This window comes from Cornus florida, unplaced genomic scaffold (genome assembly GCF_030987335.1).
Source record: "Cornus florida cultivar Cherokee Brave unplaced genomic scaffold, ASM3098733v1 CherokeeBrave_3.0.0_Hap2_Chr06, whole genome shotgun sequence".
In the NCBI taxonomy this organism is placed as follows: Eukaryota; Viridiplantae; Streptophyta; class Magnoliopsida; order Cornales; family Cornaceae; genus Cornus; species Cornus florida.
Genome location: NW_026775576.1, coordinates 85949513 through 85969685, shown reverse-complemented (window position 1 = coordinate 85969685; position 20173 = coordinate 85949513). Strand labels below are relative to the sequence as shown.

Sequence of the window (20173 nt, the reverse complement as noted above, 5' to 3'; positions counted from 1 at the left end):
AAAGATTGTTGCAGATCCTCTCACTAAAGGTCTTGTTGCAGATCCTCTCACTAAAAAGTATTCAACTGAAGTTAATAAAATATTTATAAAGCACGTGATTCGGATAGGTGTTCGAGAGTTATTATGTTATGATGTCCGGTTTTTCTTTTATATATGCTACATTATAGTTAGTTTCTTTACGCCTTGTGGTGACAGTTATTTTCCTCCAGTTTACACCTTATGGTGACAGTTATTTACATCCAAAATAAAGTTATGATGCATCATTATATTATCTTGATATATATGGTTTATGCACGTGCTATTATGTTTGCCTGGGAGTGATATTTCACTCATGCGGTTGTTTGGGCTAGATATGAGATTGACACCATATCAGTAAATCCAAATATAAGATTTGTCTGGGAGTGGTAATACACTCATGATGTTGTTTGGACTAGATGTGAGATTGACACTACATTAGTAAATCCAAACATAAATATTAAAGTCTGTCTGTGGGAGTTTTTCAGACTCTATGAGGATAGCTTGGGCTAGATATGGGATTGTCTCCATATCGGTAAACCCTCACACTGAATAGAAGGTTGGCGGTTTGCTGTAATATGTTCAGGTGACATACCGCGATGATATGAAGCAGGACGGATAGTGAGGTGTGTGTTTAGACCCCATGCAGTTTGCACATCTCATGAAATACAGTAAAACCACTATATTTGCTTGAATCCTAGATGGAATCAATTTTGAGACCATGGAACTGTTTAGACTAATATATTACTTGCCTACGCATTCATGATCTACTATTGAGGAAGTTTACGGATGAGAGTGTTCTAAAGTTTCAATCCATCAATTTTGATAATTGTGTTTTAAATAAAATAAGTGGCCACTCGACTTTTATAAAGTGTGTTGCAATCCATAGTGTCATTTTATAAAACTTAGAGTGTATGGACCAAGTGGGAGATTGTTGGAATTTATATATATATATTTAAATAATAAAAATTATTTTATGGTCCTATGCACTACGTTTTCTAAAATAGGATTGTAATGTGATTATTGATACTTGATGGATTGGGTTGTACTTTCCAATTTGATGGTCTAATTGGGAGTATGGTTTTATACCGTTGGATTGTGGTTTTCCAACTTATTTTGGTGTGATTTAATTCTAACCATTGATATCTAAGTTTTCATGATAGGAAGGGAGACTTAGATATGCTTGTTTGTAGAGAAGCCGTCCCTCCCTGTTGTTGTTATATATAAGGCTTTTAAAACCCTTATTCAGACCTATCGTATCGACAACTTTCAGAAGGGGGTAAAACGCTCTATTTTTCAGATCTCTCAAAGTGCGATAAGGAATTTTCAGAGGTATCTAAAGTTTAATTTTCTAATCAGGTATGATATCAAAACCTCTCTTTAATTCATGATCAATTTTGATTTCTACTTGCTATTTGTTATTTAAACCCAATAGAAATTTCTTTGTGCAGGTGTGCTCACATATTTTACAAAAGCCTAAACCTAGCTAAATAGTTACCATTTCGATATTTAGTTGATGCATCTGTTTGTCAAAGATCATTCCAAAAATCATTTGATTTTTTTAATCAACTAATTGACTGTAAGCAATAACTGACTTAAAAAATGCAAAAGTAAAGATGATAGGATCAACCAACAAGATCAGTCAAACATTTCAATCTGTCACTTACAAGGCCTATTTGTCCTTCCAAACAACAACTACTGAGCAAATCCAAAATCGAACAATACTTGTCTCTAACCTTGTCATTAAAATCAATTTTCTTTCTTTATGTTAGGGAATATCAAAGATTATCTTCCAATAATTGTGAAAATGCCAAATCATAGAGCTATATATATATATATATATATATATATATATATATATATATATATTTTTATGTTAGAATATTATTTCCAAGAACTTTCTTTAATATGTTGAGTAATAAAATTGATCTTGTTTGTTTCTGTTATATCATATTAGATAGGGAAAGAGTGTGAATTTAAAGAAAACCTGTTCTCTGGTGGCGAGAGCGGCGTTTGAGGTGAAGGAGTCGCTGAGAGATGTGAGATAGAGGGAGTCGCCGGTAGGTTGCGAGCTTTGCTGCTCGTTTCTACTTTTGCGGGAGATCGGTAGGAAGGCGATATAGAAAGAGAAGAGAAGGATGAGGAGAGAGAAAGTTAGGCTTCGTTTGGATACACAGGAGTGAAAAGAAATGAAAGGATTATGAGATAAAAGAAAAGAAAATAAAAGAACTGATAGTTATAATTTATATTCATGTTTGGATTGATAGGAGAGAAAAGACAATAATTGGCAATATTGTTGTTTGGATAACACAAATGAGATAAAAGAATGGAAAGGATAATAATGAAATTACCATCTTACCCTTTTTGGTAGGGTTAGTAGGGCAAAATCATTTCAGCCTCCCTAATCACCTCCATCTCTCTATTCTCGTTCTCTCTCTCTCTCTCTCCAACTGAAACCTACAAAATAGCTTGCTCCCTTCCCTTTCAATTCCTTAGTTCATTCATCAATGAGTCCTACGAAGGACCAAGGAGACTATCAAGCTCAAACTGCCTTCTTGCATCTTTAGCTCTGGAAAGCAAATACGCGAGAGGGGTCTGATTTGGTTAGCGAGGTTTGCTCTAAAAGCCTCTATGACAGCTTCTCTTATTTAAGCTCAAAACCCATATCGGCATATCATTTCAGATTGTTCCAAAAATCAAAACCCATATCTTTCAAGCTTGCCCCCCTCTCTAATCGCCTCCATCTCTCTATTCTCGTTCTCTCTCTCTCTCCAACTGAAACCTACAAAATAGCTTGCTCCCTTCCCTTTCAATTCCTTAGTTCGTTCATCAATGAGTCCTGTGAAGGACCAAGGAGACTATCAAGCTCAAACTTCCTTCTTGCATCTTTGGCTCTGGAAAGCAGATAGGCGAGAGGGGTCTGATTTGCTTAGCGAGGTTTGCTCTAAAAGCCTCTATGACAACTTCTCTTATTTAAGCTCAAAACCCATATCAAAATATCATTTCAGATTGTTCCAAAAATCAAAACCCATATCTTTCAAGCTTGCCCCCCTCTCTCTCTGCAATTGCTAACTTGTATGTATGGGTTTTGTTTTAAATTTTTTTCTAAAATCAACTAATCAAGGTCCGTAATTCTTATTTTGCAACTCTCTCTTTCTCTCTGCAACTGCAAACTACATATATACATATATATATATACATATATATATATTTCAGCCTCCCCAATAGCCTCCATCTTGTTCTCAGCCTCCCACTCTCTCTCTCCATCTCGTTCTCAGCCTCCCACTCTCTCTCTCTCTGCAACTGTAAACTATATATATATATATAACCGGCGGTCTCTTAACTGCCCCTTCTGTAATTTGCTCCAAATCTTGTCAATTTTGGAGGGATTCCAAATGAAAGCTATCCCTCCAAATCCCTCCCAATCCTTTCTTTTCTCTCTTTTTCTTCCCATCCAAACACCCTAATCACTATCCTTCCCTTTCTTTTCTCTCCAAATCCCTCTAAATCCCTCAATCCAAACGAAGCCTTAGGGTTTGTGTTTATCGTGGATTAGATGATTCAGATTTGCTGGCATGAAATGTTTAATTTGGGCTTTTGGGTTGGGTTTGGGTTGAACCCAGCCCAAACCGAATAAAATTGGGATTTAAACCCGAATTGTGAATTTATATATCTAGATTTTAAAATTTATAAGCTGGATTCGGGTTACCCCTAACTTATATGTACCGGTCTTCTTTGACAGTGAAGTCCACAAGACTACAAAATATTTGATAGTGCTCCCGCCCAAGTTGCACCCCTAACTTATATGTACCGGTCTTCTTTGACAGTGAAGTCCACAAGACTACAAAATATTTGATAGTGAAGCCACGAGACTACAAAATCTTCCAAACTCCATTATTCAATCAACATATCCCACATGGTCCTAAAAGTCCAAGATACGTGATACTTTTTTTTATGAATATCCCTCACTGACCATACTGATGATATCTAGCAGTCAAATTGGACCTTCCTCTTTCTCTCTCTCTCTCTCCCCTCTACAAGCTTGGGGGTAGCCATGGCGGGGGGATTATTCATAACAAGTGAAGGTGGGGAATACAATGGCAGGATGACTCTATTTGTTGTGTTATCCTGTATGACGGCTGCTATGGGAGGAGTTCTTTTTGGCTATGATATCGGTATTTCAGGTATATATCTCATGCTACAAGTCTAGATATCATTTTAGTTTTCCTTTCTGTATAGAAAACCAATCTACCTTTTTTGCCCATTAATTAGCAGATTACATAAGTTGGAGATTTGTTAAGGATTTTTATGGTATAAGATAAAGCAGTTCTGTTTTTTGTTTTTCATCATCCATAGATATGTTAGTTAATTTAGTTGACACCCAAAAGTTGGGACCAATAGGCTTTCCACAGAGTTGTGCATGCGGTAAATATTTTTCTTGAGCCACAGAATGCTTTAATAGGCTTTCCACAGAGTTATGGTATATTATTACACAATAATATCTTTTCTACTTAGAAATAAATGTACCTATTGGAAATTACACTAGTACTTATTATATTATTTTATTATTTTTGTATTTTGTATTCAGTTGGGTGGAAAAGAGTGAGAACCAGTTACTATTGGTTTTACTTTAGCAGGATTGTGATATATATATACAGGGATAAATTTTCAGACAGTATGAAGAAGAGAGAAGTTGTGACTGGTTTGATATGCATTCTAGCTTTAACAACTCAAATTCTGCTTATATAATTTGATCCCACCATCAAAATTAGGCTCTGTTGAATTGTTATTACTATGAAAGCTGAATTTTACATTATATAACAATTTAAGGAGAAAGTACTTAGAACAGTTATGTTAATATTTGCGAGCAATTGTGAAGGTGGAGTGACCTCCATGGAGCCATTTCTGAAGAAATTCTTCCCAGAGGTGTACACTAAGATGAAAGAAGACACCAAGATTAGCAACTACTGTAAATTCGACAGTCAATTACTGACCTCTTTCACGTCCTCACTCTACTTGGCCGGTCTAATTGCTTCTTTCTTTGCCTCTTCTGTCACTAGAGCCTTTGGCCGCAAGCCATCAATCCTTGCCGGAGGAGCTGCATTCCTTGCTGGTGCAGCCTTAGGTGGAGCAGCATATAATGTGTACATGCTGATATTTGGCCGCGTTTTGCTTGGAGTTGGGGTTGGTTTCGCAAATCAGGTAGGGCAGTCTCCCCTCTTTTCGTTTGACATTTGCTATTTGATCGCAACTAAAAAAAAGGTTAATTCAGTGCACTAAGGCTTCTGATCACAACTATTAATGATAATTGAAGTAAAGACTAATACGCAGCCTTCCTATATCATACATGATAAATGTGGCAATAGTAAGGTTATGTAGTAGTACTTTCTTTCTTACTGCCACTACCTCCATTACTATAGTTCATTGTTTTCGCGACAAGCCTAGTGCTAGTAAGTGCAAACTTTACATTGTTGAGGAAGAAAGAAATTGAATGCCATAAGGTAAAAGGTGAATGGTCTTGACACTAGCTTATTAGCTATGTTTATTTATTTTTTCCTTCCTCTTCTGCAGTCAATCCCACTATATCTCTCAGAAATGGCACCACCAAGATATAGAGGAGCAATCAACATTGGATTTCAGTTCAGCATTGGCATTGGGTTTCTGTCAGCAAACCTTATCAACTACGGTACTCAAAAAATCAAAGGCAATTGGGGCTGGCGAATCTCCCTAGCCATGGCAGCAGCCCCTGCTTCAATTCTGACTCTTGGAGCACTTTTCCTCCCCGAAACACCCAACAGCCTAATTCAGCGAAGCAACGATCATCAAAAGGCCAAGATGATGCTGCAACGAGTCAGAGGCACTGAAGATGTCCAAGCTGAACTTGATGATCTCATCAAAGCAAGTGCCGTATCCAATACCACCAAACACCCATTCAAGAAAATTCTACAAAGAAAATATAGACCTCAATTAGTTATGGCAATAGCCATACCATTCTTCCAACAAGTCACGGGAATAAATGTCATTTCCTTCTATGCTCCAGTACTTTTCGGAACTATTGGTCTAGGAGAAAGCGCGTCACTCATGTCTGCAGTTGTGACTGGGATTGTAGGTACTGGCTCAAGCTTCATATCAATGTTGGTAGTTGATAAACTAGGCCGAAGACTTCTGTTCACAATTGGGGGGATACAGATGTTTGTGTCACAAATAATGGTTGGAGGCATATTGGCAGCTCAGCTAGAGGATCATGGTGGGGTGTGGTCTTGATTTTAATCTGCGTTTATGCTGCAGGATATGGTTGGTCATGGGGTCCATTAGGATGGTTAGTTCCGAGTGAGATTTTTCCACTCGAGATTCGATCAGCTGGACAAAGTATTTCAGTGGCAGTCATCTTTGTTTTGGCTTTCATTGTTGCTCAAACTTTTCTGTCTATGCTGTGTCACTTAAAGTACGGCATTTTCTTCTTTTTCGGGGCATGGGTGGTGGTGATGACTGTGTTTGTTCACCTACTGCTGCCTGAGACTAAGAACATGCCTATTGAAAAGATGGATAGAGTATGGAGGGAACACTGGTTCTGGAAGAGGATCGTCGAGGAAGAGCTTGACGCGAGTAAGGAGGAGATTTGAGATTAATTGAAGAAAATTTATCCATGACCCTATTGTCAAACACTTTTAGAACATGTAATTTCAGCGTGAAAAATTAAGCACTAGTGTGCTTGTTTTCATGTTTTACAGTAGCATAAACCAGGCTAAGCATCTACCATTTTTTATATTTGGTTGATGTTTGCCCTGATTTACACATATCTTCTCAACGGGTACTGTTCTTATGCTACAAACATGCTTTCGCTCTCACGTTTCGCCTCTTATTCCTATGTGATTTAGATTTTATCGTTTTCACACTCCCGTTCCGAAATTCGCTCTTGCTCCCTGTTACTTGGTGCTTGTACATTCTACAAAATTGTGGAAAAATCTTCTTTTAAGGTCAATGAAACAATTGATATGATTCATCAAACTGTATATGAATAGTTGAAAACGACCTAATTGAGGCCATATGGTTAAACTCAACTGGTTGAAAGGAGGTCATATGTGAAAACTCAGCTAAATGAGAAGATGATTTACATGAACAAAGGTTGGAGATTATTATTATTATTTTCCCAATTTGTTCTTAGTTAATATTTACTCTCTTCCCAAAAATAAGTTGGTAGGTACAGATATATATATTTATAATAGTGAATACTTTATTTTTAACTTTAAGCTTAAGCAACAAGTCCAGCTTTATGATTTACAGATTGTTGGTCACAATGACTTAGAACTCTGACATGGTAATGGAGCAGACAAAACTAAGAACAACCAATGAATTAAAGTAAATGCTTACGTTCTATTGAAACTTGAAGTTTCTGATCATTGGGATTGATTTCACAAAGAATTGAATTTGAATTACACTCATATTAGGTTTGATAGCATCGAATAGATATTTAGAATTTAGAGTTTGAGAATTTTAATTAAATTTCATCCAAGCCATTTCGGTGCAACTAGAGCTCAAATTAAAACTGTGGAAATAATGGGAAAAAGGATCTTTTCGGGCTGCTAGAGCTGAAGTGAATGAGTTGACAAAGAAAATGTTCAGTCTTGGCTCTACTTTACCGTTAATTAAACCACCAAATTTGTTGAAAGAAAAAAGCAAAAAAAAATAAAAAAATCAGAAGACTTTTAGTTACCAAATTTAAAAGTAATTGCACATTCTCTGTGATAGATCCCAATACCATGTGCAACCAAACATACTGCAATGATTACACTTTAATTAAATTTTCGAAGAAAAAATCATTACACTTTTATTGCTTTTTAGTGACCATATATGGTTCCTCAATAATAATTATTTTTAGACTTATTACTAAATTATAATTTATATGTAAAAATAAAAAATAATACTACTCCATAATAAATAAGACTTCTGAGTATACCATCATTTTCAGTGATGGATTTAGAAAAATTTGTAAGGGGCGGTCTTTTAATTTGTAAAGAAAAACTTATATAGTGGGTTCATTTTTATAATTTTAATAGAGTTTTTTTCATAAATTTTTAAAAATTTAAAGTATAAAATGCACAAAAAAAAAAAAAAAAAAAAACCCAGTGGGGGCGAATTATAATATTAGTAGGGGCATCTTAAAAAATTCTCAAAAATTTAAAGTATAAAATGCAAAAAAAATAATTTAGTGTGAGTGAATTATAATTTTAGTAGAGATATCTTCATAAATTCAAAAAATTTTGAAGTAAAAAATAAAATTGTAAAGAATCCAGTGAGGACTACTCCCACTGGTCCTATGTTAGGTCTGTGTCTGATCATTTTATCAAACTTGAGTTCGACTCATTCAATCAATTTTGAGCTCTTAATCTTTAATCTGACATCATGGTTAATCAGAAGAAATATATAATCTTTAATCATTGATTTTCTTGTATATGTTTCACAAGTTTGAACTTGACCTCCAATTTTTAAACAAATTTTAAAAACAAACTGAAACTCTGTAACAAATTCAAATCTGAACTATTTATAAACTGATTCACCGGTAACCAGCCAATTATTAAATAATTTTCAAAAACTATTAAGGGAATTTGAAAAACAGACTTAAACTCTATAACATAACTCACCTAATTAGACGCGAAACAGCCGTTATATCAGTTAGAAGGCTCCAGAAGCAGTGCCATGTCAACTCATTCCGTAAGCATACACGTGGTTCGAGGCTATTGGCCAAGACAGTCTGACCACTCGGACAAAACAATAGAAGTATACTTTTCCAACTCCGAAAAAGAACTCCCCCCTCTCTCTCTCTCGCTCTCGCTCTCGCTCTCTCTCTCTCTCTCTCTTTCTCTCTCTCTCGTCGGACGACCAAAATAAATTTCTCTCTCTAGACTACGACTTTTGCAAAGCTTCGATCGATTGGCACCCTCTTTTTTACAACAAAGGTAATTTTCACCTCCTTTTTCTGAAAATTAGGGTTTCTGAAAGATCGATCATATAGAGGTCTCCGCTTAATCCTTTGTTTATGCCAAGAAAGTTAAAGGAAAAAAAATAAAAAAATTGAATTCTCTATTTGATGTTGATTTGAGTTGCTGACTTGAGAGAATTTGTTTGGTGTTTATATTTCTATATTTTGTTTGGATATTTCTAATTTGTTTGGGTGCTTAGAAAACGTGGGAAGAGAATAGAGAAGAAACAAAACAACTCTTAAGTTTTATTTTTTATTACTCCGTATTATAAATTCTTTTTTTCGGAAAGTAACTCTTGATTGATTGAAATTTAAATAAAATGATAAACTCGATTGAACTTAGTGAAACTGATGTATTAGTTTAATTCTAGTCAGTGTAGGTTTTTGTTTTGATCGAGTTTTATCAGACAAGGCATAGGAAATTTGTTTATTATGTACTTTTTGCAGACACAAAACTAGTGATTACTGTTCTTCCATAACTTGGTTCTGTGCCCGCATTTTGAAACAGATTAAGTTTATTCCTTTTGGAGTTAATATTGGTCTTGGGTGCCGGTTCAATGCCTTCGGAAATCGCTCCTCAGTGGCAAGAAAAGGCTAGTGGTTTCTTTTCATCCTCAGGTAAATTTTGATAAATTCAATAGGTTTCTTGTTTACCAGGATTAGTTTTATTTTCTGTATATGTATACTTGAGTTTTCAATGCAGGGGAGAAGCTTAAAGAAGCTGGGCAATCTGCTGGAACCTTTGTGGGGGTGGTCGCAAAGGATGCGAAGGGTAATGTTACTGATGTAGCAGGAAAAGTCGGGTCAATTGTCAAAAGTCGATGGTCGCTTCTTCAGCAGCCATCCACGAGACATGCTTTGCAGGAAAGTTTTATTTCTGCTGCTGCTAATACTGGCATGTTGTTCAGGAAGGGAATTTCAGAGACAAAGGATAAAGTCGCTGTTGGAAAGATAAAAGTTGAAGAGGTAATGCAGCTAAAAGTTTTAATTTGGAAGTTTATCGAATTTATGTATGATCAGCTAGAGTATAAGTAATAATAGGTTGCATACCAAAATTTGTTTGCAATGAGTTGATAGAAGCATACTCCTGACTTGTTAGTGAAAGAGCCCTATAAATGGAATTTGTGTGTCAGCCTGCTTGGGTTCTGACCAATTCTATGTGTTCCAATCTTTTATATTCAAACTGGATCCATTAATATGACAAATCTAGTAATCCATGTGTAATTGGATACATCCTACATTTATTTTAGACAAGTTAAGTGGACATGATTCTCTTATTAAAACTCTTACATTTCGTTTGAGTTGAAAAGTCGATCATATACTGAGATGAGATACAGAGAGCTAGACTCAAAACTCATTATTCAATCTCATAAGTAAGAACCATGAAGATTTCACTATTTGACCTTCACTGAAAATAATAGCCATAATACAACTGTGGAGTGCTTTGCTTCCCCGTACTCATGAATGGACTCTGGTTTTGCTCTTACCTTGAGAGTTAAGGTTGCCAATTGAAATCAAGAGGGTCATTTGAGTTCCACCAGTAGCCTGGAAGTGGGTTGGAGGTTGGATTTTTCAAGCAAACAGAAGCCATTCATATCAGATCATAGTTCTGGTTTACTACTTGTTGACATTAAGCTATGGTTGTTACTTCTTTTTGGCCCACAGGTGGATCAAACACAATTTGCTCTTTCAAAAAGTACATGGGTACAATACAGATAAGATGCTTAACAAATAATATTTGGTTGCCTATAGACAAAGTGATATGTTTTTCAAATATTGATTCTCAAAGCCAATCAAACATTAATGGATCACCAGTATTTTAACATGGAATCTTAATAATCATTTTTAGATTTGTACTCTCTCTCTCTCTCTCTCTCTCTCTCTCTCTCTGTCTCTGCTAGATGGAAGACAAAGTATATCAGAGTAGAAACTCAATTTCTTTTAAGATGGATTTATTTTTATTATTTTAACAATTTACAGAAGTATAAGTAATCAGAATATTTAAGAAAACTTGGAACAATATCACAAGATTTGGACATATAAATCTAAGTACAATTTAGGCTTGGTGTCTGGCTTTCACATCTATATTTCTATGGCTGATACACAAAAAAAAATTTGTTCTCCCATTAGATTTCACTTGCTTTACTTTATTCGAATGATAGGTCATACTTCTCTTAGTGGAAAAGGGAGCATGAAAGGACATAAGGAAATAAATTCGGTCATAACTTTAAATTCTTCTTATTCTATAAACAAATGAAGGTTTATTCTATGATTCTACTGTCACATGTTAATGAAAGAGAGTGGTAGTTTGACGATGATTGACATATTTGGGATGGTAATTTTGCTTCAGGTGGCAAAGAAGACTGCCCAAAAAAGTAAGACTCTTTTGACTGATATTGAGCGATGGCAGAAGGTATGTCATTTGAATACTTTTATCTTTTGCCCGCAATTGCGTATTCAAGAATTCTTAGCTTATCCCTTTTAATTTTGCAGGGAGTTGCAAGCACTGATGGTAAGTTTCTCCAATAACCTTGTATATCTTTCTGGAATTATCAAATTATTTAACAGTTTTATGATATTTTCTCACATATTCATAATTCTTTTTTTTCTTTTTTTTTTTTTTCTTTTTTGTTAAATATCAATTGTGGGGATGCAGATGGATGACCATAGTTGGAAAATTTATTTTTCTCTCTTTGCCAGCCATCAGTTACATTAATCATACTTATTTGCGAAAATGCTTCCCACTCACTAGAAACATTAACATTGTTTGATATTCATATCCATTTCAATTCTTAATCTTTCAGTTTATGCACTGAAGGAATAGAGGTTTGGGTTTTTCTTTCAGATTGAAAGTGACTGCACCAAAGAATTAAAACACACATTTCTGCGCTCTAGACAACACTTGATCTGATTTAAGTCTTCACTTTATTTGCCAAAAAGCTAGCGACTTGGCAGAATCAGTAATTTCCATCATATAATCCAAATGTTCTCATGCTTACTGATTATCCTAATTTTCGGAAGTGACTATCCTGCAAGGACAATGATAAAAGAGAAGCAATTTCTTTAAACCAAGAGAAAATGATTATCTCAAAGTAACTAAATTTTTTGTGGTCAATGCATTATAATTGAGAAGAAAGAGCACTGGGGCAGCTTGCTGGAGAAAAACTTCAAGTCTATCAATGGAGTTTGAAACTTAAATGTTCGGTTGATTTAAATAGTTGTTTCATCTGTGTTTATGTTTCCTGTTTTTCATTCCTCGGCATATTTTGAATGGGGGGGATATTCGAGAACACAGACATAGGTGATGCATAATAGACTTCATAAAATCCTTCTTACAAGTAAAAAGAATTCTCACATAACATTGTAACCTACTATTACTAATATTACAAAACAACTAAATGCATAAACATACCAAGACTTACGAAGGACTCTAACAAACTCAACCCACTAAAATTAAGAACCTCCCTTGGTTTTGCTTGTGAATTTAGATTCATGTCATATTGTTTTTTGAGGATGGTACTTACTTTTTAAAGAACGGACAAGAAATTCATGGGCCTTTAAGAGCATGGCACATGTAAGAAGCCAAATGCTCCTTTGTCTCCTTTTAATTAAGTTATTAGACGATATTCCAATTTCCAATATCTAGCCAGGACCGCTGTATAGGGATAGTGAAACCCTAAAAACACATGATCTCAATAAGCAGCTTATTTTATCTCAGTTCACATAGCCGAGCCAAATAAATGTACTGCAGGGGTGCACCTACCTCTCTTGTTGGAGAATGCTGGATCTAGAATTTTTTTGTTCTTTAGGATTAAGGATTAGTTGTATTATTGAGTTGATATTCTAGAATATTCCACATTGGAGAAAGCATTACTTTGGCTTCACAAAGTTGCAGTGCCATAGTTAATCGTGATTGCTAATTTTGTTTAGATTGCAAATTAGTTGAGGACAAATGAAGTGGAAGTATGAAACGAAGAGGGCTTAGGTGGGTATATTCAAATCTATCTGTAAAGTCAATAATTTTAACTCATTGCTTCTCTTAGCAAATCAATTTCTTTTTTTCCAATTACTATTTAGTTCCATCTCATTTAGTCCTGGTTTCTGTTGATAGGCATGTTAGTTGGCTTCAAAAAATCTGAATAATGTAGTAACCAAGTGAGTCTTAAATTTTATTACTAAATCAGTGTTAATAACTTCAAAATAAGAAAACAATAATACTTGAGAGAGAACTCATAGTAAGATTTAGCATATGCATACATCACCCAGACAGTCAAGGCGTGAGGTCCATGGTTGAACACTTGAACGATTTACAGAAGGGCTTTATGTCTGGGTTGTGTCGTTGCATAATAAGGTTTCCATGCATGTCTTGAATTTGTTAAGTTGATGCAGTTCTATTTTCAATTTTTTTTTTCAATTAATCGGATATTTATAATACTGTATGGTTTAGCATGCCTTCGTTCCATCTTTTTTGATGTGATGGAATTTACTAGTGAGGTCAAAGTGCAGCAAAATATGCTTGTTATTTAGTCACCTGCTGGGTAGAACATGATACAACTGTTCTCATTACAGACTGGCTAGCGAGACTCTGAAATGATAGATAATTAGATATAGAGCAAGACTACTGTGAAGGCACGACCTCAGGGAAAATCCTTCACAGTAGCTTTTTCACGAGATATAAGCTCAATTTAATACATTATTCTACTTCAGCACTTGTACAATGTGGGAAGCTGCCTCTTCTCTCTCTCTCTCTCTCTTGTGATGAAACTGTATTGTAGATTGTGGAGCATAACAATGGCTTTATAAACCTTTTTTTTTTTTTTTTTTTTTTTTTTTTTTTTCTCCCTTAGTTGGTACTTACATACACATGCCTCCACCGAAGCTCGAACCCCTAACCTCCCTATGGGAAGTAGGGGGCCTGGTACCACTAGGCCACTGGCCTATTGGTCTTTATAAACCATTAGCTTTTCCTGAAATTTTTAGATTTACTGTATTTGGAAATTGTTACTCATTCTGTTTCCATTGTCAGTATTTGGAGTTCCGATAGAGGTCACTGTGCAACGACAACAATCCAGCAGGTCCATTCCTCATATTTTGGTCAAATGTGCAGATTATCTCATATTATCAGGTGATTTTAATGAGAAGAAAACAATGTGACACTGCTCTCCACTTTAATATTTCATTTCAGTGCCCATTTTAATTTTGTTCTTGTTATGATTTAGGGTTAAGCTCGCAAGACTTGTTCAAGTCTGAAGGAGACAAAAAGGTTATTCAACAATTGGTTTCATTATACAACCAAGGTACCTGAGTGGCTAAGCTAATGTTTAACTTTAAGGCAATTCGATATGATTGTTCACTATTTTTTTTTTTTTTTTTTGTAATCTACAGATTCAAACGCTTTGTTGCCAGAGGGCGTGAACTCAGTCGATATTGCGGCTTTGATCAAGTGTTACCTTGCAAGCCTGCCTGAGCCATTAACAACCTTTGAGCTATATAACGAAATCAGAGGCGCTCGTTCCAGCATACATGCAATGAGGAATATATTGAAGAGGCTTCCTACAGTAAACTACATGACACTAGAATTGATTACTGCATTACTGCTCCGTGTTAGCCAGAAGTCACTTCTTAACAAAGTAGGCTGCATTCCTCTCACTCTCTCTCTGCTTGTCTGTAGTATTGTTTTTCAGTGTGAGAATGAGAAATGAAACCCCTCCCTTAAAAAAAGGATATTTATTAACTTAGTGATTCCAATGAACCTACAATTATTTAAAGACAATTAATAAAATTGCCGTCCTGTGCAAGGGTTGTGTGTTTGTAGTTTTTTAAAGATGTGATATTGACTAAAGAAATACATTTTGTGACAGTCCATCATTTGTTTGATTCTCCACAAAATATGAAATTATTATTTGGTGCATGTGTTGTGTGTTTGTAATTTTTTAAAAGATGTGATATTGACTAAAGAAATACATTTTGTGACAGTCCATCGTTTGTTTGATGCTTCACAAAATATGAAATTATTAGATGTGTTTATAATTAAGCTCTAGTTGTCCCTAGATTGTTTGCCTTCCCCATTGGGTTGAGGTTTGAGAATCTTTTGAAAAGAGAAACTGATAGATCCTTTACCTACTCCCTTACCTTCATCTCTATTTGTTCTATTTTTGGTCTCCAGCATGATATTGTTGCAATTGGCTGAATTTTGAAGTTGTTTGGGAACATAGTGTTATTGAAATAATTGTTGAATATTCAAATATTTAATAGTGCGCTTTTACTAGATAAGAATGCTCAGTGGTTGTTATCTTCTTACAGATGGATGCTCGAAGCCTCGCCATGGAAATGGCCCCTATCATTATGTGGCAGAAGGGGCAGAGATTAGAATATTATAGACAGTTTTGGAATCACCCATCTAAAACGTTTTCCAAGAAGAACATGGATCCTGCACCTAATTATAGTTCTTGGGACATGCTCGCAGGTTAGTAATCCGATCTATACACTTCCTGTGCAAACAAATAATTTTGTCTTTGGACAAGTTTCCGTTTGTATGCATGTGAGGGGCATGGAAGTTTTTATGTCTTATGTTGTTGCTGGGGCTCCTTTTTTTTGGGGTGGGTGGGGAACAAGCCAAAAATCCTCTGAATGATGCCAAGAGGGCTGCTGAAGCATATACGAAGTATACAAGGATTCTGAAGAATATACTTAATAGAACAATGTTGTTAACAATATATGAAAGAATCCAAAGAATGTGACAGCCTCCAGCTTACCCACAAAGGTAAAGTATTCAAAAGGACATGTTTCAACCTAATCACTGATGATAACATTTCCTCAAACATTCTCCTGTCCCATGTTATACATGCCAAAATTTGCACAAAGGATTTGGACATCTTTTGCACTTGTTAACACCACTACCCAACCTAGAATTTAGCAAATCTGCCGAAGACCTTGCATAATCCATATCACCAAAAATGAGTTTAAAAGCGACCATGACTGCTTAATGTACAGCACATTCTTGGGAATTTTTTTTTTCCCTCCAACTGATTTGTCAATGGTCAAACTTTTCTCTAAAGCAGCAGCCCATACAAAAAACTACAACCTTGGTAAACATAATATACCCTCTAAAAAAAGTTTCAGTTGTTGCTTGAGTTCTTGGATTTCTGTTTGGTAGTAAATTTCATTCCATGCTTATATATTACTGGATGTTATACGTTGAATGTTCCATCTGCAAAAATATAATCTGGGAATATAATTGAATAAATGGAGAGAGGCAGTCCATAAGACTAGATAAACATTAATACATTGTTCTTGCAGTTCAAAAATTATAACCTGGATCACACACTCTTTTTTAGAAGTTATTGTTTCTTCTTTCTGGTATTATCCTGTCGTATATGCGCGAAGGCTTATTATAAAATATGACGGCCTAGGGTTAGCTACCGGACTGGTAAGGATGGGGCTTCTTTTCTTTTTCCACTTAAAGAAGGTGCCCCCTGCCCAACTTTCTCCATTTGGGGAACCTCCATTCTCACCACCGATTTGGATACTTCATCCCCCTCCCGCCAAGTTTTTTGGTACAGGATGCTTTTTTTTGGGACAATTTGAAGTGTATGTATAGAAGATATAAAAAGGTTATGTATATTAGCAAGGGGTTTATAAAGGTTAGTGGTATTGTTTATATAAATATATAGTTTAGTTATTAAGCTTAAGGATATTATTCTAAATTCATTTATATAGTCGTGATTAGGTGGGTAGTGTTGGGGGACCCCTTCTGCAACCTGTTTCTCCCCCCAGTTTGTCTCATTGAGGATGGGATGCAACATGGCAATCCGGGTCATATTGACATTCTGTTTTAGTTGAGGTCTGCTTGGCTTGGATGCTCAAAATAAAGTTGAATTTTTATAAGTTAATGTTAGTCTTGGATACAAGTGAGACACGGCATAATGGGAAATTTTGTTGTTTTCTGGATTTAGTTGATACAACTTGTCATTAGTCTATGTGGACTTCAAACAGTATTTGAGATATTTCCCTTTCTCCTTTCTAGCTTTGAACTATTTGATTTAAGAAATCAAATAAGATGATTACTTTTTTGTTGATAACGACACAGCTAAAAATGTTTATATAAATATATATATTACCCATGTAATTATGAAAAATATAACTAAAAAAGGTTCACTTTGTGAACAAAATTATTATAGTTAGGATTTATTGTTAATCACTTGCTTCTTATCTCTCCTATTACTGGTAAAGTATTAGTGTTCTGAATATCTATTAAAAAAATGCTTAGAAATATATTTTTTAACTATGTTAATTTGGTGCGCTCAATTGAAAACATCATTTGAAATTAGCTAATTCTTGCTTTTCTGTGTTCTTTCATCTTCTGTTTATGTGTCTTCAGAGGAGAGCGAAGCCATAGATGCATCCTCCCCCATTCCCTTGGATGACGGCTTGCCAGTTGACTTTGGTGCCATTGAGGTTGTTCAGTGCTTAATAGAACATCACAACTCAATTTTTACTGATGCAAACGAAACTGTCTGGAGATGACACTGACAGTTCGTTTCCTGAAAATACCGCATGGGATACACTGAAGTAAATAAAGCAACCGATAAGTTCTCAAGATGGAGTTCACCACCCAGTAGTTTAATGCTATGTTCTTCGCCAGTTTTGGGAGTGATCACAATTGTGTTTGTAAAATTTTAAATTAGGGTAGTTGTGGGATTGAAACTTTTATCTGAAAAAATATTGGTTATGTTGTCCTTTTCCCGGAAAGGAAGCTCTTGCTTAAGTTGCATCAGGAATACATATGATCTTTAGCATCCATTGTATGAGACATTTTTGTAAAGAAATCCATCCACTTGCACTTGGCTGTGTATATAAATGATGAATCTAAAGACAACTATATTGAGTTCATTTGTATAATTCCAATGTTCTATTTCTCTATCAGAAGGAAGCTAAAGAGAGTGCAATTCTTTGACATGTTATAGCCTGGAGAGAGGTTATGCCACGTAAGTGACACCTGAGCGCTATATGGTGCCTATGACATGATATATGGTGCCTATGTGAAGAGTTGGGTTCTATAGAATTTTTTTAGGAGAGTAGAGGGATTTGTGTTAGGTTATTTATACTTTGTAATTATGTTGTAAATTTCAATTTTGTTACTGGAAATAAATTTCAATTTTGTTGTTAGTCATTTGTTTTGTGGCATTCAATGTGACCGCTCTGGCTGGTAACAGGTTGGCCGACTCTGATGACCCCCTAGCAATGGGGTCGAGGCCACGAAAGGCCCAAGTACAATGGATGTCTATTGATTGTAAACAATTTACTACATAAAAACAAATGGTCCCCTACGGGCCCTACCATGAAATGGTATATTTAATTTCGATGACCATATTCCACCAACACGACACTCTATGCACCTAATATTTCAACTAGTTTTATTACGCTGATGTTTGAGTGCTGACGTTCAAGAATCAAAATCTCTTGCAGTACACAATATGTTCTAGAGATATGGTGCACATACCATTAGGGAATCAACATTGCTGCGACTCTTGCTTCCAAAACCCTAAAGCATAAGTGACAGATCTTGATATTTTTGTCATTTTTTTTTTTTTTTTTAATCTGACAAATAACTATCAAAACGCATTCGGAAAGATTTGAACCCTCTATCTTTCACTTTGAAATAAAAGTAAATACCATCGCAGGCGTTGGTAATGAAAAAGAACCGAAAGCTGAATCCATGGTGAAATATTGACAAATATTAAGTGTCTGTTTGGGATTGCTTCTCTGCAGTTAAAAAGCACGATGATTTTAAAAAATTGCGGTTAGAGGTGTTTGGTGACAAAAGAAAACGCATTGTAGATATTTCCTAAAAAAAAATATGTTTACGTATAGCTAGTAATTGTACCTTTTGGAATTGCGTTCGAGGTAGAGTTAGGTAATTATTTTTAAAAAATATACATATATAATCACTCACTTCTTTTTATAAATATAATTTTATTCCTTACTGATCTGGATCACTGTCATTGTTCGCATTATATCTGATAAGCCGCATAGGCACTATATCATGCATAGAGTGAAAATTTTAAACTATTTTTAAGTTGTACCATGTATTTAAATTAGTTTTATAATTTGTGATCATACAATGTTAACCAATAATCATGGCATGTGAATGAATTACTCACATTAATATCATACAATATCGTTATTAGTGTATGTCTAATATAATAAATTAAAAATAAAAGTGCTTTAAAAAACATTGTTACCAAATAAATTTATACGTGCTTTAAGGATAAAAATATTTTATAAAATGCATTGCCAAACACATAACATGATTTTTATTGCCAACAGTTTTGTAACAACTCTTTTAAAATCACTTTCATTATTTTAATAACAATTCCAAAAGAGCTCCAAATCCATTGACTGCAAAGTTATGATAATTCAACATATATATAAAGACTACTTCAACAGGTAATCTTAAAAGCAAGAAATTCTATAAAATTTATTTTAAAATTGAATAAACAATGATCCACAATTTCAGTTCTAGAACTGGATCACTGACCATGACAATTCTAGAACTGGTTATTCTACCAAATGTTGTTTATTTTCAATCTTACAACTGTAGTTGATTCAAACTAGGCAATACTAGTGGCTATTACGACCAAAATTTTGTTGGTCTTTTCTAAATATGCCCCAAGGTAAGGTGGTCCTGTTGGTAGTTGTGACCAATGACACTGGAATAGGTTGACTAGTAAAAAGCATATGTATATATATATATATATATATATAGAATAATAATTAGTGAATATAAGCAAGGTAGGTGTTTGGTCATTCATTACCAAAAACAATAATCCCCAAATACAAATACAATAAAATTGCCCAACTGTATAATTTATGGGCTTTAGAAGTGAAAGGACTCATTCATTGCAAATTTGGTACAACAGAAGTTATGGTCCCACACGGTATTAATTAGATAATCATAGTATCAAGTTTGTGTATGTGTGTGTGAGATTTTTCATCCCATGATTCAACAGAAGTTATGGTCCCACAAGGTATTACTGTAATTAGATAATCATATCAAGTGTGTGTGTGTGTGTGTGTGTGTGATATTTTTAATCCCATGATTCAACATCCTCTGAGCTAAGGAAAGACTTTGACCTTGTCTCCCAAATCTTCTCATGAAATACAGAAAATATTAGG

At 34.9% G+C, this 20173-nt stretch overlaps 1 protein-coding gene and 1 pseudogene across 1 annotated transcript; both read left to right on the top strand.

Annotated features, from left to right (window-relative positions):
- Positions 1-3990: 3990 nt before the first annotated feature.
- On the top strand, positions 3991-6863 carry LOC132312542 (hexose carrier protein HEX6-like; annotated as a pseudogene).
- A 1963-nt stretch (positions 6864-8826) lies between these two features.
- On the top strand, positions 8827-18163 carry LOC132312541 (uncharacterized Rho GTPase-activating protein At5g61530). Its single transcript, XM_059810933.1, has 10 exons — positions 8827-8972; positions 9504-9613; positions 9699-9961; positions 11346-11408; positions 11489-11507; positions 14022-14120; positions 14215-14292; positions 14381-14625; positions 15299-15461; positions 17376-18163. Exons 2-10 carry the CDS (start codon positions 9553-9555, stop codon positions 17519-17521), a joined length of 1137 nt encoding a protein of 378 aa, XP_059666916.1. The 5' UTR covers positions 8827-8972; positions 9504-9552; the 3' UTR covers positions 17522-18163.
- The last annotated feature ends 2010 nt before the right edge of the window (positions 18164-20173 follow it).

What these genes read in the sequence shown, in the direction of transcription:
- LOC132312541 (XM_059810933.1), top strand. Translation starts at nt 9,553, where the DNA reads ATGCCTTCGGAAATCGCTCCTCAGTGGCAAGAAAAGGCTAGTGGTTTC. An exon ending in GGTTTCATTATACAACCAAG is followed by an intron (nt 14,293 to 14,380) that starts GTACCTGAGTGG and finishes TGTAATCTACAG; the next exon opens with ATTCAAACGCTTTGTTGCCA. An exon ending in TTCTTGGGACATGCTCGCAG is followed by an intron (nt 15,462 to 17,375) that starts GTTAGTAATCCG and finishes ATGTGTCTTCAG; the next exon opens with AGGAGAGCGAAGCCATAGAT.